The sequence below is a fragment of the Corythoichthys intestinalis genome, chromosome 5, assembly GCF_030265065.1.
Source record: "Corythoichthys intestinalis isolate RoL2023-P3 chromosome 5, ASM3026506v1, whole genome shotgun sequence".
NCBI lineage: Eukaryota > Metazoa > Chordata > Actinopteri > Syngnathiformes > Syngnathidae > Corythoichthys > Corythoichthys intestinalis.
In genome coordinates this window covers 7,926,840-7,952,266 of record NC_080399.1, presented here as the reverse complement: position 1 = coordinate 7,952,266, position 25,427 = coordinate 7,926,840, and the positions used below count along the sequence as shown (strand labels likewise).

The window sequence follows — 25,427 nt, the reverse complement described above, 5'->3', positions numbered from 1 at the left end:
CCAACTCCTCCCTGTTTAGACCAACGTAAGTTAAGTTTTTGTTTTAGCTAATGTTTTTTAATGCATTCAGAATTCAGTTTATAGAGTAGGTATATTTAGCCGTTTTTGTGGGAATATGTGTCCGAACCATTTGTTAAGAGCATTGTAAGATAAAAAGTTTAGCATTTTATAGCATTTAAGTTAGTGGACTTTTTCTATGTAAGTTAGCCATTTTTTCTTTTTTTGTAGATAGATCCTCGTTAAAAATACCGTTTGAGACTCAGCTCAGGTATTTAAATTTTTCATGTTCCTTATCCGATTACTTGATTATTCGAACTAACTAGTCCATCGATTAATCGACAACTAAAATATTCGATAGCTGCAGCCTTAATGATAATACACATTAAAGCAGTAATGTGAAGTAAGGTTGGCCAACCGTGTTTTTGAACAATATCAATGGCTAAACAGTTATAAGCATATTTTCGTTATTTTTTTTAACGCAACCCTTCCAGATTCTATGTTCAACCCATAGCAACGCCCTTGACAACGAAAATGCTTTTCTTCGGCAATCTTCGGAAATTACGTCACACCTAGAAGTGCAGGGGAAGTCCGCCATAGAACAGTATTGTTTGTTGCATTGTTTCTCAGTAAGATGCCACGGCGGTGTGTGGCGATGTTTTGTTCTCACTGTAACGAAAAGTTGTATGAGTGGCCAAAGGATAGCAGGGCACGTAAATGGACATCTTTCGTTCGCACGAAGCCAATGAATTTCACGCCATCATCGAGTAGTATTCTCTGCTTCAAACACTTTGAAAATGCCTGCTTCCTTAACCGGTCTGCTTATGATCAAGGATTTGCCAAAAAGTAGGTGTGATTTTTGGATAGATGACTGATGACTTTGTCAAAGCAGAGCTGCCATCTGTTATGGAATGAACAATATAAGATAGCGACGTTAGCCGAAAGTTAACTCGTGGCAATCCCCGATCATAGTTGTTGTTGCGTTTGCTAGGTTTTGCGTGTTTAAATTGTGCGTCATCTACGATCTTGTCCGAAAGGGTTAATCCACTGTCAATCGGGAAAGGGTTGTGGATGTGCACATAAGCGGGTCGGCGTCACGGTAATTCACAGTCACGTTGCAGTAAGAGACACACACCGCCGGTGAGTTTGTGCACATTTATTTGTATTTGTATTATGTATTTCCACCTTCATGCTTCAAGTATTGCATTGCATTTGTACGGTTCGGCGTTTCTTTCACGGTGATCGCTTGATAGCCTTCTAGTTTGTGTTTTGCGAGAGCCGATGACAGGTGACAATTTAGCGTGTTGGCATTGAGTCAATCTCGCAGCGAATCAGCGAGCGGCTCAAGTCACGCAGTGAATCATGGGAAATGTAGTCTCCGGACTACATTGAAGTGGTGCTTTGTAATCTGTTCGCTTGTGTGAAAAAACTACATTTCCTCACGCCATTAGACGCCACTTCCTGCCGAGAGCTGTGCCGAGCTGTGTTCTTACTGTTAGCTCCATGTGTTAATAAAGAAACACAGTTGTCAGCACGTCGTGTGTTCGATACATTTGTAAACAAAAAGCTCATAACAAGACACTATGCACGATCCGTTTAAGAGACGCTGAAGTAGTAGGAGGCGAGGAGGAGATCAGCGAGAAGCAAAACTTCGCGGTCGAATGTGGCGGCAGTCCGCTATTATTTTGTTTTCTTATTGTTGCCACAATAAAGTGGAGAAAGCCATCAACGACTCATCTCCTTCTTTCCCCCCAACGTTTTTATATTATTATTTTATATGCACGAGAGCTGCCGGAGCTGCCAAAATGAACATGAAGTCTGATTATTATTATTTTTAACAATGTCATCAGATAGACAAAAACATAAAATTATGTGCAAATGCCTGCATCTTCAAATCATGAAAATAATAACAGCCTATATCTTACCAATCTTGTAATCTCGATGGGTCTTGTATCCATTCCATGTCAGGTAGACTAGGCACATTGTTTGCATCCTGATTAGCATCTGGCTAATACATGTCAGGTCCAACATAAAATACCAACCTCCTCTTCTTCCTCCAACTCTTCAAAAACTTGGATCTCCTCCCTTGCGCTCGATCTATCACTTATATCGCTGTTTGAAGGGCGTTGTATGGCGGCCGTATGTATGGAGCTGCCATCGCTGTTCCCGTTTTGACGTATCACTTCCGGGTTCGTCCCCTTTCAGACTCGAACTTCGGAAACGCGATTATTTTGTCAAATATACAACATATAAATTATTTATTCAGGCTTTATTTGTTGGACAATGTTTAATTACTTTAATTGTGACCCTATTTGGCATGTTATGAAATTACTTCACATTAAGCTGGAAACAGCACATTATTTGCAATTAATTAACCTCACCTGCATGCCACGAAATGTATGGATTTTTTCCCCCCCCAAAAGTTTAAGAAGACACTCACCGAGTCACCGCGCTAAATGCTAATGCTAAAACGAACGCTATGCTAACGCTAAAAGTTAGTTTAGTGCAGTGCTTCTCAATTATTTTCTGTTATTCCCCCCCGAAGATGTAAACGCCCCCACCCCTCCAACTCTCTGCCGCCATTGTAAACAGACTGTAGTATCATTTGTATATGAAATCCTTATTTTTATCAGTACACATCTGCATAACATTGTGTTCTTTTTAATATTAAAGAAAAAAGTAGTATAGATCAACTACTGTAAAAATACACTCAAGATACATTTTTTTGACCGTTTGATACTGAAAAATGAAATTTAATAAAATCATTAAATAATAATAAATTCAAATTGATTCGCAACATTAACCAGGCATGAAAATCTCTCACCTTTCGGCGAAATTCACCGTTTTGAAGTCAAAAAGGGCGACCTACGTGAATTGCGTAGATCCGAGGAGAAATTCTTTTTGGGAGGGGGGGGGGGGGGGTCGGGAGGTTTTATTTAATTATTATTATTATCATCATGTGATTAACTTATTACGTAAACTGAGCACTTAAGAACACAGTCAGCAAATCCTTCTAGATGCTTCGCTGACGAGAACCAATCATCGGCCCAAGCTGCGTTCCATTATTCCAAACGCGCGCACTCCTTACGCGTGTACATGGAGTGCTCGGAGAGCCTTCGGTTGCATTGCAAAGCTAAAAAGCAGGCCTTATCCACATCGGGGCAGACCAGAGCGCAGCATACACACTTGCCTGTATTTGCCAGCAGATTGAATTTGGTGAGTAATGGTTTCAATCATTTTCACGTTTTGCGATATAAAAAAGTTACTGCCATTCGTTGCAGCTTGCGTTGAACACTGCCATAGCTAGCCAAATCTCCCATGAAAAAAAAATAGCTCCCGTTAAATTGGCGTCAAGCTTGTGTATTTAACGGTAATATAAACGAAGAAACACACTGTTGAGTCAAATTAAGCGGCATTCTCTCGGATGGAGGGGGCGCCTCACATCGCTCCCGTCGTCCGCCGGAGACGCGTTATTTTCGCCTTGGATTTGAGCTGACGGCCGGTGTCGGCACAACAGCGGCCCGACGAGTGGTGGGAATGAGTCCTGCTTCTTAAAGCTTTTCAGAAATACAGGGATCCCTCGTTTTTCGCGGTTAATGGGGACCAGAACCCGCCGCAATAAGTGAAAACCGCGAAGTAGCGCCCCCCCCCCCCATTTTTTTGTGCGTGTTCAATGCATTTATTCAGATTTTACATTGGAAAAAAGATACATATATATATAAGACATGTTTTTTCACTTTTTTCACCAAAGTATCATTTATAAATGGTTTTCAAGCACTTCAAAATGTAAGAATTATGATAAGTTTTAAACATGTTACTGCCCCACCGAATTATTTTTAAACAAGAATAAAGTAGTTAGAAAATGCTTGGCTTTATTAAAAGCTTCATCGTGAGTCTACTCAAACCCTCTCAGGCTTTGGTAAACGGTGATTGGCACATGTGCAAAGTTTTTCTTTTTATATATATTTTTTTGTTTGAAGCAACTTATTTGATTGAATAATAAAGACACAAATGTCCTAGCCAAAATGTGGCCCAAACGCAAAACATTACTTAAATGGAAACATTTGTTTCAATCAAGAAAAATAGTTTTCAAATGCTTTTTTTGTCTCAAATTTATTATTGCAATCAAAAACTTTTTTTTTTTTATTGAAGCTACTTTTTGGGATTAAAAGTATATACTGTATTTTGATTGAAGCAACTTTGTTTTTGATAGAAGTAACTTTGTTTTTTGATTGAATAATAAAAACACAAATCTAACTCCATCGTTATTGAGTGAGAAAGAAATTAAGAAAGCTTTAAAGCTAAAAGCCACCGGGGAGTCTGTTTGTTTTTTTAAATATTTATATTTCATTACATAGACATGCGTCGTAGGGAAGGGAGATTGAGGGATAAAAAAAAAGGAGTTAGATGAGGCTGCTAAAGGCAGTGGATACCTCATCAGCTGGGTGAATAGCAGACCTGGTAAGAACAAGTTTGCAAGGATAGTCGGGTATTAAATCCAATTATAAACACAATTACAATGTTATTTTTCTATAAGATTTTTATGTCATTACTTTATTAATCATTAGGTGCTAGTGTTGTTAAGTATGGATAATAATGAAATAATAGTTTTAAGAAAACTGTGCTGTTGGTGGCTCAGTGACCATCTGATGTGGTTTGTTCTCAGATGAACAAGTTGAGGAAGGAAGTTTTGATGCAGAGGTTGAAGGAAGAAAAGAGGCAGACTGACTGAGTCACAGCCAGAAAGTGTTGATGACAGTTTTGATTTCTATTCACTGTTGCCCCCTCCCAATTAAAGTATGTCACAGTCGCAGCCAATTATTATCTAAAGCTGGTTAAAATTGAAGTTATGTTGTTTTAAGGTGTATTAAATACTTGTTCATGTGCCCCTTTTGATCTACGAGCACCCACCCCTCCACCGGTCTCTGCATGGCCCTGCTGAAACACAGTGTGGGTCGACAGAGCTCAATATTTTGTTGGGGTATACAATACAGTGTACTGGAATATATTTCCTCCACACCCTTCTCACCTTTTTAACCCCTGACCAATTTTCATGCCTGATTAACTCACAAGGACAATATGCCACACAATTAGACCGAAAAATAAAATAAAATAAAAATAAAACAGAAATGATAGTGTCATTGGACAGAGGGACAGTTTTTATTTATGCTGCAGGCAGTATCAGCTCCTTTCCTGTGCTGTGGGGTTATTTTGCATTGAGCAACTTGGTATGCCATCTTATATGATGCTGACAGTGCTCGCTGGTAAACTGACGTAACACTGACAAAGTGGGAAGATTGTTGGGAATATTCAGCATGTTTTCGCTGAAAAAAAAATATCCTGCTGTCCGCTGCGAACATTTTTAGACAAAGTAAACAGACTGGTCTTTCCTTGTCTCCCACTGTACTGAAAGTCAAAGCCAAAAGCCAACTTGCTACATACGCTTCGTCATATTTCCTCGTCTTAGCTTTTCATATCTCTAGTGCTCTTTGCTGTGAGCTTTTCTTTAATTAAAAATTAAGCGGCACTGCTACCCACTGAGTGGATGTGCAATTACACTTTATTCTAGTATGGCAAAAAAATATGTTCCCCAAAGTCACATGCGCCACCCCCAACAATGCTCTGCACCCCCCTGGGGGGGCCCGCCCCACTATTTGAGAAGTACTGGTTTAGTGTGTGATGATCACTTAGCACAGGCCTTTACTAGAACACCAAAGGGTGGATCAGTTGATACAAATCACTGTTGTTACCAGAGAAGGGCCATCTGACTCTAATCAGCATATCTTTTGTGAACATTGAAGTGTGCATGACAGGAGAAAAAAGGTCTTAAATAGCATTATTATGTGAATTAGAATCATATTTTGAGACGATTCGACTATATAAAATAATTTGGCAAAGCGGAGATGACGAGAAATTAGTCCTTTAATCTGCCGGTTAGCCACGCCCACCATTATAGGGCTCTAGCGCCCCCAAGAGAAGGATGACATTGGCAGGAGAATGGCTTCATCTGTTTTACTATTCAGCCCATGGAGGGGTAATTATTCAGAACGAGGAAAATGTGACGAAGATAGCTGCAAAATGTCATTGTTTCAGTCTCCCTACTCCAATGTTTTTACAGGATATTCTTTTTATCCAAGTATTTTTCCCCAATAGCTAAATAAATGGTATAATCATGACAAATAACAGTCTTGTGCTAAATGGAATATGAAATAATAAAAATGCATTTATTCAGTACGACATGGCAAAATTACTCAATAATGGTCAAAACTGTAGACTTCACCTTTACTCTCACACCTCCCGAACGATATTTTATGCCACTGTAGTTAGTTGGGCTTTTGTCATTTCCCTGCCCCGGCTTCGGAGAATGTAAACAAACCAAGAGGCGTGAAAGCTAGCCGACATGCTAACCCGAACAGAGTAATGTTTCAAAGTCTTCGAAGCGAAAAATCACACATAACTAGCCCGGGCCATTTCACACGGAGGCGGGTCGGAATGGGAACTTCTTGGTACCTCATGATACGATACGATTTGCGATACAAAGTTCACGATAACGATGATCTGATGATACAACAATTATCGATACGTTGGTCAGGAAATAATTCTAGGATATTCTACAAACAACTAATAAACAGAAAAACAAGCTTCTGCTGTGAATTCGAATGACTTTATCACTAGTAGACATCCAATCCATTTGAAGTGGTTCGTTCATTCGCTGCCACTATTGCCGTCAGTGGCAGCCAATGCCAGGCAATAAGGTAATTTTGGGCCATTTAAGGTCATTTACCTGTTGATGTTCAGTTACTTCCTGTTGTTTTTGGGGTATTTTATGGGTCACTTCCTGTTTATTTTGAGTTACAGAACAGGAAGGGACCAGGGAATCACCTAAATGAATAGGCAGTGACTCAAACTCAAGAGGAAATGACCTGTAAATGCCCTAAAATGAACAGCAAATGACCTGTAAATGCCCTGAAAATTGGACAGAATAACTGTGAATGCTCTGGTTTCGAATGAACGAACGTTGACATTCTAAATTGATTGGGCGTCGAGCACCGTCAATGCAGCCTTAGAGTTAACTGAGACACTATTATGGTGGAAGATTTTGGTAGCAACTTGTTGGTTCCTTTTTATTTTTTGACATTAACAACTTTTTAAAATGATATCTCGATTCTTGGCAGGAGCATATCGATAACCTTTTGGGACACAAAGTATCACGATGGATCACCATTTCGATATTTTGTCACACCCCTAGAGGCAGGTTTGTCGATTGTTTTCGCCGATCGACAACTCGCCCGGCTTCGAGCAAGCTGGAGCTCGTCATTCCCCTGCTGAGGGCAGAGGGCTCGCTTGCGGGGAAGCAGCTGGACAATGACCAACGGAAAAACCGGCCGACGTCGGAGGAGCGCGTAGCTGCCACATGGTCAACACAAATATGGCAAAATAATGCTTTACTACACGGCGAAGACGTAAACAGAGAGTCATAGGAGAGCGGCTGCAGTTGTTGTGCAGCTAACGTGGCAGAATGTGTCTGAGGAGAGCTTTTCTACATGCCCATCCATGATCAAATGTAAATAGTCCTTTATTTCAAGAAAGTTAGTAGTGTTTACTTTGTAATCGCTGTATTCGCGGCCATTTTTAACACAAAGTTGCAATTTCTGATCGGGTGGGAAATTTGACAGAACACCGGGCACGCGAAGAGGGCAATAAGCTGAGTATGGTGCTCTCCCGGCAGGGGGATATGCGACAAGCCGGCGGTCGTCGGCCGAGTGAACAAGGAGCATGTCAGCCACAAAATGCAAGCCACCTCCGTATTAAAATGTTCCCAGTATTTGACAAATACAAAACACGATGTTTACCCACTTCCTCGTAAGTCCAATGGTCCCTCAGTAGTAGGGCTTGTTTTGGCCAATATCCGCCGGTGAATGGGAACCTTTTGAAACCCCAAAAAAGGCTTACACAGCTCTCCCTGGTGCAGCAACATTTTTCTGCGGCTGTGGAGGCAATGTTGAAATATTGCTCACTTGGAACAGAGAGAAAACTGAGCATTCTCAGGCTTATCCTCAACCCATTTTTATTTTTTATGACTGTTGTCAAGCTCAGCCCTTCCTCAAAAGCCATGTTCACTGCAAGCTAGGCGCTAATAACGCACAGGTGCATCGCTACGGTAACGACTCTCTCGCTATTTGATGACGTAATTGCTGCATTAAATCCGATTTGCGGGACTGGACAGTACAGACCGCCGCGACAGTCTGGACAAATGTGGCCCATATCGGATTTAGACCACATACGAAAGTGACCCAGATCGGATTTGAAATGGTCCCGTTCTATGCGACTTGTCACGTTCAGACCGTCAAGTTAATGCCTCACTCGAGTCAGAAAAACACGAAAAAATCGGATTCGTGCATTAAGACCTGTAGTATGAACGTAGCCTTATTTTCACGGCGCGGGATTCAAAAATTGAATATAGAAAACGATCGCTTCCAGACACATCCAAGCAGGGCCGGCCTAGGCCATTTTGGGGCCCTATGCACAATAATGCCAAGGGGCCCATATTTTTGGCCCACCATTTTGTGACAGTGTACTGTGAAACACATACATGCAATCCAACCCATACGTCCATATTTGGTATATTAATCAGATTTTGTTGCACTGCATACTTCAAACTTCTCACCCCAAATGATTGTCAATACTTACAGTAGATAGTGCCAAACCTTTTTCTAAAAGAGGGAAGAAAGAAGTTAAGGAAGAACTTTTATTTTTTTAAGCTTGTAATCAAGTATCAAAAGTCAAATAAAGCAAACTGTAGTAAACAAAATAGAATATAAATTAAACAATTGCTAGATTGAGGGCCCCCTAGTGGTCAGGAGCCCTAAGCAGCTGCATAATCTGCGTATAGGCTGGGCCGGCCCTGCATCCAAGCGATCCATTTCATTCAGGAGCATAAAACATCGCATGTTTTTTTGGTGTCATACGCACTTTTTAAGGTCCTTATTAGTCCTTCGCATTCACGCTAGCAAAACCACAGGGTCATATTGCTACAATTAGCATCTTGAATATTTGCAAATGATGGGCTACTTTGGCTTTGTCAAACAATAGACCACTCGAACAGACAATCAAGCAGATAACCTTTATTTATTCAACATACATTGTAACTAATTTTTCAGACACAGAGTGATTGAGAAAGCTGTTGCTTTGTAATGTTTTCATATCAAACACTTTTTCTCAAAAAATCCTCAGCAAAAAAGAAAAAAAAAAGGGTTTTATATCTTCCTAACATTTTGTGAAATTTTACTAGTCAATCAAAGTTGAAAAAGGAGCAGTCGATCATCATTATCCATTCAAGTGGATGGTTTGAGAGGAGTAAAAGAGAATATTTTTGTCAAAGCACAGACAGCATCTTTGAATTGAGGGGGAAGGTTACGACACCACCTCTCATCCACATACAATGCAGTATTGGACTTTGCTCCTTTCTACACCTGGATGCATACCAGCCCTACAATCCACCTGTCTTTACTCTATTTTTCAATTATTTTACACTATAAACTTTCTCTACAGCTTCAATGTCCATCATTATGTTTTATTCTTTGGTAACTGCTCAGTAAGGTTGTCTAACGTGATTAAATTGTACGCGATTTGACAAAATTAGGAAAATATCAAAACACTATTTTTTGCTGAGGATTTAGTGCGTAGGAATGTCTGACATGACAACATTACAAAAGAACAACTATCTCATTCTCCCTGAATAATTAGTTACACTGTTTATTGTGCAGTGGTATGAAAAAGTATCTGAACCTTTTGGAATTTCTGACATTTCTGCATAAAATCACCATCAAATGTCATCTGATCTTTGTCAAATCACACAGGTGAAAAAACAGTGTTTGCTTAAAGGCTAAAGCAGCATGGCATAGCCAAGATAAGGAAACAAAACTTACAGTACCTAGCAGCACCTGACACGTTTCACAAAAGGAGCCTGGAGTTGGGGGAGGGGGGTGTTCCGTTGCCTCCCACTGCTAAGATGCGTGCTAACTACCAGAATTTTCAGAATATAAGCCACTACGTTTTTTTCCCTCATTTTGAATCCTGATGCTTATAATTCAGTGCAGCTTATTTGTTGATTTATTTGGGTTAATAGGTAACACTTTATTTGACAGCAGTGTCATAAGACCATCATAATTATGACATGACACTTTTTCTAGGCATTACTGAAGGCTTATGACAGATGTCATTAAAGAGCATATGACACGAGAAAAAAAGTTTTAAAAAGCATTATTATGTGAATTAGAATCATATTTTGAGACGATTCGACTATATACAACAATTTAGCAAAGCGCAGATGACGAGAAATTAGTCTTTTAATCTGCCGGTTAGCCACGCCTACCATTATAGGGCTTTAGCGTCCCCAACAGGTGGATGACGTCAGCGGTAGACTGGGCTCATCGGTTTTACTATTCAGCCCATTGAGGGGGAATTATTCAGAACGAGGAAAACGCGACGAAGAGAGCCGCAAAATGTCATTGTTTCAGTCTCTCTACTCCAATATTTTTACAGGATATTCATTTTATCCAAGTATTTTTCCCAAATAGCTATATAAATGGCTTGAGAAGGACCAGTCAGCCCGTCGAGGGGGAACTATTCACAACGAGGAAAACGCGACGAAGAGAGCAGCAAAATGTCATTGTTTCTGTCTCTTTACTTCAATATTTTTACAGGATATTCTTTTTATCCAAGTATTTTCCCCAATTGCTAAATAAATGGCATGGTCATGACAAATAACAGTCTTGCGCTGAATGGAATATGAAATAATAAAAATGCATTTATTCAGGACGACATGGCAAAATTACTCCATAATGGTCAAAACTGTCGACTTCACCTTTACTGTCGCACCTCCTGAACGATATTTTATGACACCTAAATCGGACATATGTCATTTCCCTCCCCCGGCTTCGGAGAATGTAAACAAACCAGAAGGCGTGACAGCTAGCCGACATGCTAACCCGAACCGAGTGATGTTTCAAAGTCTTCGAAGCGGAAAATCACACATAACTATCCTGGATTATTGACATGACGACCCGGTTGTCGATTGTCTTCGCGGATCGGCAAACCGCCCGGCGGAGAGCAATTTACAGTTCGTTCCCCGGAGGAGGGTGGCTGGAGTTGTTGTGCAGTTAACGTGCTGCTGCTAATGAGCATTAGGAGAGCTTTTTACATGCCTATCAATGATCAAACGTAAGTAGTCATTCATTTAAAGAAAGTTTGTAGTGTTTACTTTGTAATCGCTGTATTCGTATTTGACATAATACAAAACAAGATGTTTACGCACTTCCTCGTAAGTCCAATGGTCCCACAGTAAATATCCACGGTGAATGGGAACCTTTTGAAACTCCAAAAAGGCGCATACGCCTCTCCCTCATACAGATTGATTTTTCTGCAGCCGTTTGGCTGGCGTGATGCGAAAAATAAACATATTAATCCGCAAAATCATCTGAATCCTTCGCCCTCATACACAACAGTACACTGTAGCGTGAAGAGGACGTCTTCTACCGTACACGTCACAGCGCCCTCCTCCTCAATGCAAGACCGAAGCCGGAAGTCACTCATTTTCATGGCGCGGGATTAAAAAAAACGAAATAAAAATAGCGATCGCTTCCACACACATCCAAGTGGCCCATATCATTCAGGGACATAAAATACCGCGTGTGTTATGAAATAAACATACTTTTTCGTGTCACAGGCACTTTAAGAGTCATCCCGCAAAATTATGTCATCAACTCCATTTATGTTCAGTTTGGATCTTTTACATCCATTCAAAAGTGAGATAATTTTCTGGATGACATTAAATGACATCTTTTATAAGCATTCTTTAATGCTCATGACAGTGTCATGTCATAATTATGATTGTCATATGACAGTCTAATGGCACCACTGTCAAATAAAGTGTTTACAAATACCATAACTAGCAATTAATGAAAGTGGAACAGTAACTGAAGAAATAATTTGCACAGGACATGAATTTTGTCTGTAGAGCTGCAATGCATGCTAGGAGGGATGTTGGACGATAAGAGTGTTGACAGCAGGTGGCAGCAGAGGTTGACTGTCTCCCCTAAGGGAGCAGTGATGGCCAAATGAAGCTTATTGAAGCAATGACGCTTTGCAGGCAATTGGTTTAAAGCTTCATGCTGTTTCATTTGTGTCATGCCATGTCATTTCTTGTTTTATTTTGAAGGCTTCACCCTCCTCGTGTCTGCGTACTTGCCCTTCCTCTGGTCACCTAATCACCTATTGTTTCCACCTGTTCCCCATTACCCCCTGTGTATATATTGCCTTAGTTTCCCTTGTCTTGTGCAGAAGTGTCTTTCATCTAAGGTCAGTCATGTCAGCCTCTCGCCATAGCTATCATAGTTATTCTGCACATTATCCTCCATTTGGAGTGCTTTGTGTTTTTAACTTTTGATCCTAGCCAGCTTGAATTTTGTCCTCCTTTTGGAGCGCTTTATGTTTTTGCCTGACCTCCCATTTGGAGCGCTTTGTGTTTGAAACCTTATTTTGTTTCTAGTCATCCTGACTCATTCCTCCGTTGGAGCGCTTTTTGTTTGTACTTTTTCTCATCCCCGCATGTCAGCGGAAGAACCTGTTTTTTCAAAATAAAGTTTTGCCTGAACCTCCGCAGCTGAGTCCGCCTCGTCGTCTTGGTCTGACAATTTGGTCTTATGACAGTCTTATGCTGTGGCTGTCAAATAAAGTGTTACCGGTAATATCTTTTGGTCTAAATATCCCATAATACACATAGGACAGCTGCGGATTATAGTCCAGTGCAGTTTATCAATTGACAAATTCTATTTTTGTGTGAAATTTGGTGGTTGCGGTTTATAGTCAAGTACGCCTTATAATCCAAAAATTACGGAACACATACAATAAGAAAATATCACATGTTGTGACCTTACTGTATGACGGAAACTATGGCAAATTTTCATCTCATTCTCGTCTCGATCAGACGAAAACTGGCATCCATCTCGTTATGTTTGTCTCCCAAGGCACGTTTTTAGCCCGTCATAGTAACGTCATCATCATGAAAAATTTGTTCGTTGACGAAATATTTTCGTTACCGTCATCGTTGATGAAAACAATACTGGTCTTAGTCATAGTTTAGTCATTGTCTTCTAATTTTTGTCGACAAAAACTCAAGATTAATTTCGTCTCGTTTTAGTCGATGTTTACTAAGAATGTTTTCATCTGTAAATTGAAAAAAAAATATGGTACTCAAAAAAAAAAAAAGGTTTTCAACAATTTCGATTGACCATTGACAGACGATACATATCGTAGTATCTGTAAGGACAATGCCAGCTTGGTGATAATGCACACTCAGCAGAAAAACAGGACATTATTTTTTTATGACTTATACCCATTATTCGAGAGTTTAAGAGGAAGCTCGCGGTTAGCATTAGCCTAATGCTAACGTGAACGCAACTGCTATGCTAACGCTACGAGGTACGTTTAGTAGACACTAAACGTACCTCGTAGTACCATACTCAAACTAAAACGATCGGGATCGGATCGGGAGCAAAAAAACATGATCCGAACAACCCTAGTGGTAAGCAATTCAAATCTGTTTATTTTTGTTGCACTTCAAGTGTAGGATAAAACTGTTGCTGGTGAGGTGCAATAAATATTACACGGTTCTATAATACAACTACCTGTCTGTTCTTCTCTATTCAACTGACTCGAATACTGCTCAGAAAATTCCAAATTCTTTGACATACAACAACTTATTTATAAAGTAACGAAAATAGTTACTTTCCCTGGTAACTCATTAGTTATACTATAGAATAATTCAGTTACTAACTCAGTTAGTTTTTGGAAGAAGTAGTGAGTAACTATAACTAATTACTTTTTTAAAGTAATGAGTAACGCCGTTATAAATAACGCCGTTACGTAACAGCGTTATTTTTTTCAGTAACGTGGTAATCTAACTAATTACTTTTTCCGCCGTTACAACGCCGTTATCGTTACTGACGGTTACTTACTCTGAATAAATTGAAGAAACTACCAGCCGTGTCGAGTCGACTCTCTGCTCTGTTGATTTGTGATCCAAGACTTGGGGTGCGTTCAGGTTCGAGAATAGCGCACGTACTTCTGACTCCAAGCTGTTTGTCCCTGCTCATTCAATTAGACAATGCTTTCCAAAGTTTGGTAACGTTTCTATGTTTGCTACACCCGATGCTAGCCTCGTTCCCATCTTCCACTGTCAGCCAGCAATAATTCTGCTTCCATCTTGAGGACGGCAGATGCTTTGAAGGTGATTTGAATTGTCGGGAAACGAGCCTACCTAAATGCAGCTCCTCGAGAGATGCGTTGGAAGTGATTGTGATTGGCTGAGGGTTAGAGTCATGTGTCGTGGTAAGCCAATCAGAGCCGGTGATTTTACAACCAAAGCGGAACAGCGCGTGCGGCAAACACACGTAAAACAGATGCACAGGGTAGGGATGGCAGTGCATTCAGAAGAAAATTTGTCCTTTAATAGGTGGAGATATAGACACTATTTCAAGTTTGTCGAAATTAAAGGAAAGAACCTGCATGTAATGTGTAATTTATGTCCCGGGGCAAAGCTTTTGTCGACATCTGTGGTAAGCAATTCAAATCTGCTGAAGCACCTAACAAGTTAACTGCCTGTGTGTTCTTCTCAATTCCACTGACTCGAATACTGCTCAGAAAATTTCAAATTCTTTGACATACAACAATTTCTTTTTAAAGTAACGGAAATAGTTACTTTCCCTGGTAACTAGTTACTTTTACTATAGAGTAATTCAGTTACTCAGTTACTTTTTGGAAGAAGTAGTGAGTAATGTAACTAATTACTTTTTTAAAGTAACGTGCCCAACACTGGTCTTGACCATGTTAGTAATTGGACTCTCCCTGATTGTATGGGGTGGACAGGTGTTTATATGCAGCTAACCGGCTCAAATAGGTCAAAAAGTCACTCTACCTCCATTCCACTTATTCATAAGACTTTTTAAAGGCGATTAACAGGTCTTTGAGGCTCACAATTCTAGCTAATAGACAGGTGTTCAAATTCTTATTTGCAGCTGTATAATACGAATAAATTGTTAAAAAAAAAATCATACATCGTGACCATTAATCTTATTATCTAGAATTTTGCAATGAATTAGTCTTAATCGGATTCTCCTTGCATACCAATGCTTGTCCTGAAAAGCTAATTCAGTAAACTTGTTTTTACTTGAAAGGATTTCAGTTGCTAATCGACTTTATTTTATTTTTTTCCTCTACAAAGCAATAGAAAACAAAACCGCAAGTACAATTATACAATACTATTTTAGGACAATACATTTTAGGACTACTAGGATTTTTTTATTGTTGTAAATTGTTTGCACAATATTGAATATTTTTTAAAGGTTTCAATACTGAACGTATGACTACATAAACATGTACAGGAGATACACTGAAGGCATATTTATAGAGCAATTACTGTCATAAATAGAGCCCAGAATGCTAAGCAACTGTTGTGATTTGTGTCGACTCGTAGGTGGCGACGGCTGCTTTGCGGTGGACAAGAAGACAGGCCAGGTGGCCACTACAAAGCAAACGCTTCAGAAAGACAGAGAATACTTGTTAAGCGTAGTGGCCGTGGACGGCCTGGGTGGACGCAGCTCGCCCGCCGTGCTCTCAGTGGTAGCGGGAGCGCGACCGCCGCAGTTTGCCAACACCAGCTACTCCATCTCCATACCAGAGAACACGCCTGAAGGACAGCCGTGAGTACAGCATGTGTAAACAGGAATGCATTACGGCCAAAGCACGCAAGCAACATTCTGACTCTCTCTATTGCATTTTGCATGAACCTGCCCATTTTTTCTAGCCCTTGAATTTAAGTCATAGCCGTTGACAGAGATGGACGTCCAATCATTGACAACCTTTGTAAAGTTGGACCCCATTAGACGCAAATCTATATAAAAATAATGGCCATCGTTTGTGCTATGTTTGTGCTTGTTCGTGCTGTTAAAAATTTTGTTTGTGCTGCTATGGTTTTTAAGATATTTACAATTCTTTTATAGCTCAATCTGAGGTCAACCGGCCCTGCATTTTGATTAAAAATGGCTAAAAATGGTGTCAATCGTTTATGCATCGTTTGTGCTTTAACAAATTTAGTTTGTGCCGCTATCGTTTTTAAGATATTAAGATATTAATTTCGAGTGATGACGTCACTCGCAGCTCCTCTGTCGCGGCTAACGGAGCATACCAACTCTCTCAATAACAGAGGGGTGCCCCAACAACTAGGACAAAGGATTAACACCCCTTCGAGTCTATTTTGCAGTAAATCGGGGGCTGCGAGTCATGTCATCACTTGACATGTGCCGATTACAAGATTTCAAGGCATACCGTGGTATGAAAACATCAAGGTTTCAAAATCGCATAGATTTTCCGTCATACCGTCCTTACGGTATTAGCTATTTTTTATGTCCTAAATACATGGTGAAATCCCTCACTTGCAGCTGCAAGGCTCAACCCTCCCCATCGGATGTTGCTCAGTGTCAGTGAGTCAGCTGTGCTAAACGATGGCTGGAGGAAGTGAAACTCCTGAACTTTTTCCCCCACTGAAGAAAACAAAGTTGCTGGTATGGGAATACTTCGGCCACAGAAAAGTTAGACGGCCGCGGCTTAGAGGAGGAGGGCCAACCGACATGTAAAACATGTGAGGAGGCAAGATTATTTCGCATTCATACAAAATTAAAGGTTGGTAAACACGGTCATGAACGTTTACCACCAGCTACAAGAGTTAACTGCAGCGTATTTAATGTGTCTAGTGGCGGTAAAACATGATGTTTTTTCTTTCTGGCAACTGTTTGTGTTGAGAAAGAGAGTGTGTGTATAATGTAAACATGATACGAGTCATACACACATGCTTTTTCTGGAAAATAATTCTATTATTTTTCTTCTGATGGTAATATGGTTGAGCTGAGGGTGTAGGCTCACATAAAGGACTGCATTTATTTTAAATATTAAATATTCTAAATAAAGAATATTTTGTTATTTTTTAAAATTTGCTTTAACTTAACATTATAATTTTGTTAAAATTTGCTAATATGTTTTGAAAAATAAAATCCTGTTTAATGGAAAAGTTATTTTTTTTTATTTTTAATTTTTTTTTTAAACCCAGATATCTCAAAGTAAGACATTTTAGATCTGTAATTGCAATACTGTGATATTTTGGCTCAAGCTTATCATACCGTCATAATCTCATTCCGGCACATTCCTAGTCATCACTCGAAATTAAACCTCAAGTAGTTGTTGGGACACACCTCTGTTATTGAGAGAGTTGTTACACTCCGTCAGCATTATATCAGCACAAACACATTTTTTTCCCAGTTTTTTTTTCCAGTAGACTTTTTTAAAAACACAAACAAGCACAAATGTAGCATAAACGAATGGCACCATTTCGGGGTCCGTTTTGCCATAAATGGGGGGCTGCATGACCTCATCGCTCTAACTTAATACCTCAATGTCTCAAAAACTATAGCAGCACAAATGAACATTTTTTTACGGCACAAACCAGCACAAAAGTAGCACAAACGATTGACACCATTTTTAGCCATTTTTAATCAAAATGGGGCGTGGTTGACCTCAGATTGACCTATAAAAAAAAATTGTTAATACATTATCTCAAAAACAATAGCAGCACAAACAATTTTTTTTTAAGCACAAACAAATGACATAATTTTTCTATAAATTTATGTTGGATGGGGGCCAACTTCATGGAGGTGTTTTCACAGTTGGGACTGACAGCAATCACAATAGCACTGAAAAGTGGTCATTCATTGCCGGTTTGGGTTGCCACAAATGATTAAGGTAGTTTGATAATCGATAAACCACAGATTGATTAATTAGTCGACAAATCAGTTCATGTCTTATGATTAAGAATTATGCATAAAACAGTCATATACATACAAAAAGAATTTAAATATTTTTTTTATCAGTTACAAGTATAATCATTACAGAAAACAATTTTTGTTTGTTTTTCCCATTTTATAAAAAATATAAATACTGTACAAGTAAAAAAAAACTACATATATGTATATATGTTTATATAAATATATATATATATATTTTTTTTTAAAAAAATTGTAATTAAAAAAACTATTTTTAGAGGGTTTTTGTTTCAGGAAAAAAATTGAAAAGTCTTCTATGTATCTCTTTGGAATGCTGTAATACGTGAATAAATATACTAGGGCTGTCAAAATTATCGCGTTAACGGACGCTAATTATTTTTAAAAATTAATCACGTTAAAATATTTGACGCAATTAATGCACATGCCCCGCTCAAACAGATTAAAATGACAGCACAGTGCAATGTCCACTTGTTACTTATGTTTTTTGGAGTTTTGTTGCCCTTTGCTGGTGCTTGGGTGCGACTGATTTTATGGGCTTCAGCACCCATGAGCATTGTGTAATTATTGACATCAACAATGGCGGGCTACTAGTTTATTTTTTGATTGAAAATTTTACAAATTTTATTAAAACGAAAACATTAAGAGGAGTTTTAATATAGAATTTCAATAACTTGTACTAACATTTTAAGAACTACAAGTCTTTCTATCCATGGATCGCTTTAACAGAATGTTAATAATTTTAATGCCATCTTGTTGATTGTTGTAATAAACAAATACAGTACTTATGTACTGTATGTTGAATGTATATATCCATCTTGTGTCTTATCTTTCCATTCCAACAATAATTTACAGAAAAATATGGCATATTTTATAGATGGTTTGAATTGCGATTATTTACGATTAATTAATTTTTAAGCTGTAATTCACTCGATTAAACATTTTAATCGTTTGACAGCCCTAAAATATACTTAACACAAAAAAAGTCTTAAATTTACCATTGAGCGACTGAAATAAAAGGATTTTGACAACAATGTCTATAATTTGTACCTTGTTCACATCAAAATTGCCCAATTTTGGTGTCAACTGGGATCACCCAGTTTGGGTATGCATAAATCAATGTTACTTTATACATACGCAAACCTGAAAATGTGTCAATCTTGACCTGAAAACAATATATTGCATAGTTTAGTATTTTCAGTTTGAGTTAAATCACAGATCAAATTTGACCAATGGCAAAAACATTGGGAGATTTCTAACACAATCCAAGGGCTAAAACTTAATTTACTATCTTTATAGTTAATTTGATAATCCATCACTTGTCGATTACTCCATTAGTCATGGCAACCCTGTCAACCCTTATTTAGCAAATGTTTTTTTCTCGTATTTCTACTCCAGGTTCCTCTCCGTGTTTGCCATTTCCTTCCAAAAGCAGCCAATCAGCTATAGCCTGCTGATCAATCCCAGCAGTCTTTTTAGCATTCAGCAGGAGACCGGAGAGATCAGTCTGACCCGAACCCTGGATTATGAGAGCGACCAGCGGCGGTACCTTCTGATGGTGCGAGCCAGCGAGGAACTAGGCAGCCTGAGCACGGCCACAGAGGTTGGTTACATCAGAAAGTGTTTCCCGTTCGCTAAATATGAGTCACAAAAACTACAGGTGCTCTTAACAATGGCACTGGAACGCAAGCATTTAGAGCCAATCCTCCTAGTTAAATGAAATGGACTTCTATCGCTGTCAATGTAGTGTTTAGAATATTAGTAAGGGCCATAACAGGAGTATATCTTAATTTTTATAAATGTAGAAAATCATAAAAAATATAATAATTAATAGGTATTGTTGACTTTTGTGCTTTCTGGACTGTGCCTTCCATAAATGTAGCTGAATGAATGTGTCTGACTGGAGTAAGTACAGCAACTTATTCATTTATTTCTTTCATTTATTCTTTCAGTATTTTTAAACTAACGTATTTTACGCATTATAGGGTGCACCTAAAGGCTCATCAAACTCGTTTTGTAAGCCACGTGCCCAGGGTCCGAATTTCCAGCGTCAACGTGTTCTGCTAAATCTAACATGTCAATTATTTAAATCCCAAGAAAGCTCATGCACAACTTAAGCAATCGCTGCCATGTTGGTAAAGAATGAGCAATAACTTGACTCCAGAGCCATGTAGCTTGACTCGATCAACTCAAACCACGCCTTGTTCAGGCCCGCCCACAGAGTTTGTTGAGCCAGTGAGAGACGAAATGATTTCATGCGGTACAAGGGGAACAAGAGTGCAAGAATGAAATAAATAAAAAATGAAATAAACATATATTCAAAAAAAATAAATAATTGTTGAAATAATGAAATAAAATAAATAAATAAAATGTAAATAAATAAAAACAAAAGAAAAATTTAAATTCAAATAATTTAAAGAAATGAAAATTGAAATAAATGAAAATAAATTAAAATAAATGAAAAGTGAAATAAATAAAATATAATTTGAAATAAATAAATAAACGTTGAAATGAATAAATAACTGTTGAAATAAATAAATATATGGGAATAAATAAATACCTTTTTAGAATGAATGTTACAATAAATTAATCAAAATGGGAATACATTTATAAAATGGAAATAAATGAATATAAATTAAAATAAAATAATATTTAAATATAAATTGAAACAAATAAAAAGTGAAATAAACATTTGGGAAAAAATAAACAATTGTTGAAATAATCAAATTAAAAAAAGATGTAAATAAATAAAAACAAAAGAAAAAAATAATTTCAATAAATGAATACAAATCAAAATAAATGAAAAGTGAAATAAATAAAAATAATTTGAAATCAATAAATAAACGTTAAAATGAATAAATAACTGTTGAAATAAATAAATATATGGGAATGAATGTTAAAATAGATTAAATAAATTAATAAAAATAAGAATAAATAAATAAAACAGCAATAAATGAATATAAATTAAAATAAAAAATATTATAAATATGAATTGAAACAAATAAGAATAAATTGAAATAAAAATGGAAATAAATTAATATAGATTTTAAAAAATTAAAAGAGAAATGTATGAAAATGGAAATAAATGAATATAAATTAAAATAAATAAAAAGTTAAATAAATATAAATCGACAAATAAAAATAAAGTGAAATAAATGAATAAATACATGTTGAAATGATTAAATCAATGTTAAAAGAAATATATATTGAAATGAATAAATAACTGTTGAAAGAATTAAATAAAAATGGAAATAAAAAATAGAAATAAATGCAAATAAATTAAAAGAAGTAAATAAAAAGTGAAAAAAGTGAAATAAATAAATATAAATTGAAATAAATAAATAAATACATTTTGAAATGAATACATTAATTAATATTAAAATGTTGAAATAGAAGCATTTTAATGACACATTTAATAATTTATTTAATTGTGTATTTATTAACGCCGGACGCATCATTGAAATGGCTAAGTGTCCGTCCTAAATGGGGACAGATGGTCACTCTATTTCAAACTCTTGGACAACTTTTTTTACATACAGATCGTGGCTTCCAGGTGTGTATAATTCATACAAAAAAAAAAAAAGTACTGTTTTCCTGCTCACCAAATTGGCGATGTCCTTGTAGACTTTACAATATGTTCATTTGAAATTGTTAGAAACCATATTTATTTATTTTTGGAGTAACATTTTGAGATTTCAGACTAAAATATGAATAAAACTAATAAATATCATCGTCCAAAAGACTAAGACGAAAATGAAAAGGGCTGCCAAAAATAACACTGTTTACAACATACAAGCCAAGTAAGATAATTCTCATTCTTTCCTCTTCCTTGAGTTTGTTTCACTCCCCCCAAAAATGCTCTTTTAACACATTGCCCCTGCCACCCTCGCGGACCAAACAGCTTATCCCGAAACATCGGGCGGCTGAAATCGGCTGACGACGCAACCGTGATCCGAGCTCAGCATTAACCCACTGACACGGCGAATGAGGAGCAGCTTTTATTCCTCCTCGCACGGCTGACTGACAATCAAACGTTAGCAACTGTTCCGGCAGCCCGAGTGATTCTTTTGTCGGCGGGTGACAGCGAGTCTCTTGTCGAAAGTATCATCCAAAGATGAACTCTATGAAATATAGAACAGTCTTTGCCACAAGAACCGAAATCTAAAAACTCGATTCACAAACAGAACATTTCTAGATGAACTATTCATGAATTCAGTCGCATTTAAATTATTAATCTGAAGAGTTTGTATCCCAATTATTATGCCAGGCAATTACTCCGCTTCTCGATTCGAGGAGGAATATGTTCCTCTGCTCAGCGGCGGGTTTCGGAACAGAAGACAGATACTAGGAAAACCTTTTCCAGCTATTTTGGGACTATTACTCAGCTGTCACTTCACACTTTACACACTGCGGTGACACGGAGCTTGTAGGCTGGATGGCGGCTGAGGGCCTTTTGTCGAAAACACACACTCTAAAGCGCACATGCTCGCAACATTTCTATTTTGGACTTTAGAGGAATCGGCAGGCGGGAGATAAAGGACGCGTTGAACTGGCAACTTGAGAAGGCGAAATGCAATTTAGATTTAATTTGGGGTCAGGCTTGGGTGGGAAACACCTTCTGGTTGTTTCAGAGAAGTTCATTTTGTGTATTTCAACTCTTCTTTTGTCTCTGTGAATCAGGTTCAGGTGCTGGTAACGGATGAGAACGACTGTGTCCCAGAGTTCCTTCAGTCTATCTACAGTGTAGATGGAGTTCCAGAGACCGTAACCACAGCAACATCTCTGCTGCAGGGTAAGACAATGAAGTCCAGCTGTTACTCCCTTATGGTGGAGTGTTTTTTTTTTTTGTCTTTTGTTAAAGCCAGAGCAAAAGAACAGGTGGCCCTTGGGAAGATTCCCAAATCTTATTTGAAGGAAAAACTTGGGTTGGACTCATAATGCTGCAGAACACTAAAGCCATTTCACAAATTGTTAACTGAAAACGTTTTATGGGTATTAGGGTTGTTCTGATCATGTTTTTTTTGCTCCCGATCCGATCCCGATCGTTTTAGTTTGAGTATCTGCCGATCCCGATATTTCCCGATCTGATTGCTTTTTTTTTGCTCCCGATTCAATTCCAATCATTCCCGATAATTTTTCCCGATCATATACATTTTGGCAATGCATTAAGAAAAAAATGAATAAAACGCAAACGAACATATACATTCAACATACAGTACATAAGTACCGTATTTGTTTATTATGACAATAAATCCTCAAGATGGCATTTACATTTATTAACATTCTTTCTGTGAGAGGGATCCACGGATAGAAAGACTTGTAATTCTTAAAGGATAAATGTGACTTTGTATATTGTGACTAAATATTGCCATCTAGTGTATTTGTTGAGCTTTCAGTAAATGATACTGTAGCCATTTAACTGTTCTGCCCAAATGCATGACGGGAAGTGCAACCATGACTGTGCGTAGTGGTACCAATTGATATATCTTCTCTGCGTTGGGAAATAAAATAGGGTGCTAAGAAAAAGATCAACTACTACCTTTCTTCCCACGATATTTCTAATTGTTGAGAGAGGGATTGTAAGACTTTAGCCAATTAAAAAAAGGCTTCAAAGGCTGCCAAAACTCTCTCTACTCATTTTACGTTGCCTTTTAGCTCTATGTATACGTAAAACATTGCCATTATAGATTGAACGCGACAATGCGTGAGTGGGTAGTGCAGCGCATGCGTTAATTGGGTTAAATATTTTAATGTTATTACCGACGTTAACACGATAAATTTGATAGCCCTACTATAACCCAAAATTAAAGACTCTGGATGAGTGTAAGACATTTTGTCTGTAACGTTAAATACAATAGGAAATGATTTAATTAAAAAATAATATATACATAAATATATATATATATATATGTGTGTGTGTGTGTGTGTATTTATTTATATTTGTATATATATATGTGTATATATGTATATATATTAAAAAAGGCATGTTCGATATTTTTTTGCCGATTCCGATAGTTTGAAAATGATGTGATCGGACCCGATCGATCGGCAAACTGATCGAACGGGACATCTTTAATGGGTATTAAAAAAAAATTGAAGGGTTGATTGGAAATGATCTTTTTCAGGGATTCACTGCCAGGTTCTCTGAATCAAAATACAGTGGGGCAAATAAGTATTTAGTCAACCACCAATTGTGCAAGTTCTCCTACTTGAAAAGATTAGAGAGGCCTGTAATTGTCAACATGGGTAAACCTCAACCATGGGAGACAGAATGTGGGGAAAAAAAAACAGAAAATCACATTGTTTGATTTTTAAAGAATTTATTTGCAAATCATGGTAGAAAATGACTAATATTGACTGGATGAGTCTTTCTCCTAGGAATGCTTTAACAGTTTTAGCTCTGTGGCATGATGCATTGTCATTTTGGAAAATGACAAACATATTTTCAATTGAAGAGATACGAAAGCTGTCTAAAATTTCAATGTGCACGTGTGCATTTATTGAAGATTTAACCACAGCCATCTCCCCCGTGCCTTTGCCTGACATGCAGCCCGACATCATCAAGGACTAAGGGGATTTTGATGTTTTCTCCAGGCAATCATCTTTGTAAATCTCACTGGAACGGCACCAAACAAAAGTTCCAGCATCATCACCTTGTCAAGAATCTGTATTGGACAAGGTGTCAAGAGTCAAGAATCTGCATTGGACATGGTGATGATGCTGGAACTTTTGTTTGGCCCTGTTCCAGTGAGACCTTAAATGGCCCAAAATTACCTAATTGCCTGGCATTGACTGCCACTGACCGCCATAGACGTTCAATTGGTTTGAAGTGTTCACATGGATTCAGTTCAAATGGATTGGACGTCTACTAGTGATAAACTAATTCCAATTCACACTAGAAGCTTGTTTTTCTGTTAATTAGTTGTTTGTAGAATATCCTAGAATAATTTCCTGACCAATATATTGATAATCGTTGTATCGGCATATCGTCAGATCATCGCTATCGTGACCTTTGTATCGCAAATCGTATCGTGAGGTACCAAGAGGTTCCCACTCCCAGTGCACATGTGGCATTATAAGCTCAAACGGGTTGTTTACTCATGGAGTAAAGGTGGACTTTTTTTAAAGGTAGACTGACAACTCTTTGAGTGCCATAATTATTGCTGATTCTCAGGGGTACAAATACTTATGAAGCCCAGTAAATTACAAATAAATTACTTTTAATCGAGTTAATCACAGCTTAAAAATTAATTAATCGTAATTAATCGCAATTAATTGCAATTCAAACCATCTATAAAATATGCCATATTTTTCTGTAAATTATTGTTGGAATGTAAAGATATAATAAGACACAAGACGGATATATACATTCAACATACTGTACATAAGTACTGTATTTGTTTATTATAACAATAAATCAACAAGATGGCATTAACATTAACATTCTGTTAAAGCGATCCATGGATAGAAAGACTTGTAGTTCTTAAAAGATAAATGTTAGTACAAGTTATAGAAATGTTATATTATGTTAATGTTTTC

The 25,427-nt window shown here is 37.6% G+C and overlaps 1 protein-coding gene across 2 annotated transcripts in view; it reads left to right on the top strand.

The window, feature by feature from the left end:
• The window catches only part of LOC130916155 (neural-cadherin-like), a 442,935-nt gene that overhangs the window by 143,427 nt on the left and 274,081 nt on the right, over window positions 1–25,427 (top strand). For both annotated transcript variants that reach the window (XM_057836649.1, XM_057836648.1), the window contains 3 exons: window positions 15,533–15,758; window positions 19,287–19,491; window positions 22,569–22,680. In XM_057836649.1, the coding sequence (XP_057692632.1) occupies window positions 15,533–15,758; window positions 19,287–19,491; window positions 22,569–22,680 (543 nt within the window). The remainder of the gene's footprint in view (window positions 1–15,532; window positions 15,759–19,286; window positions 19,492–22,568; window positions 22,681–25,427) is intronic.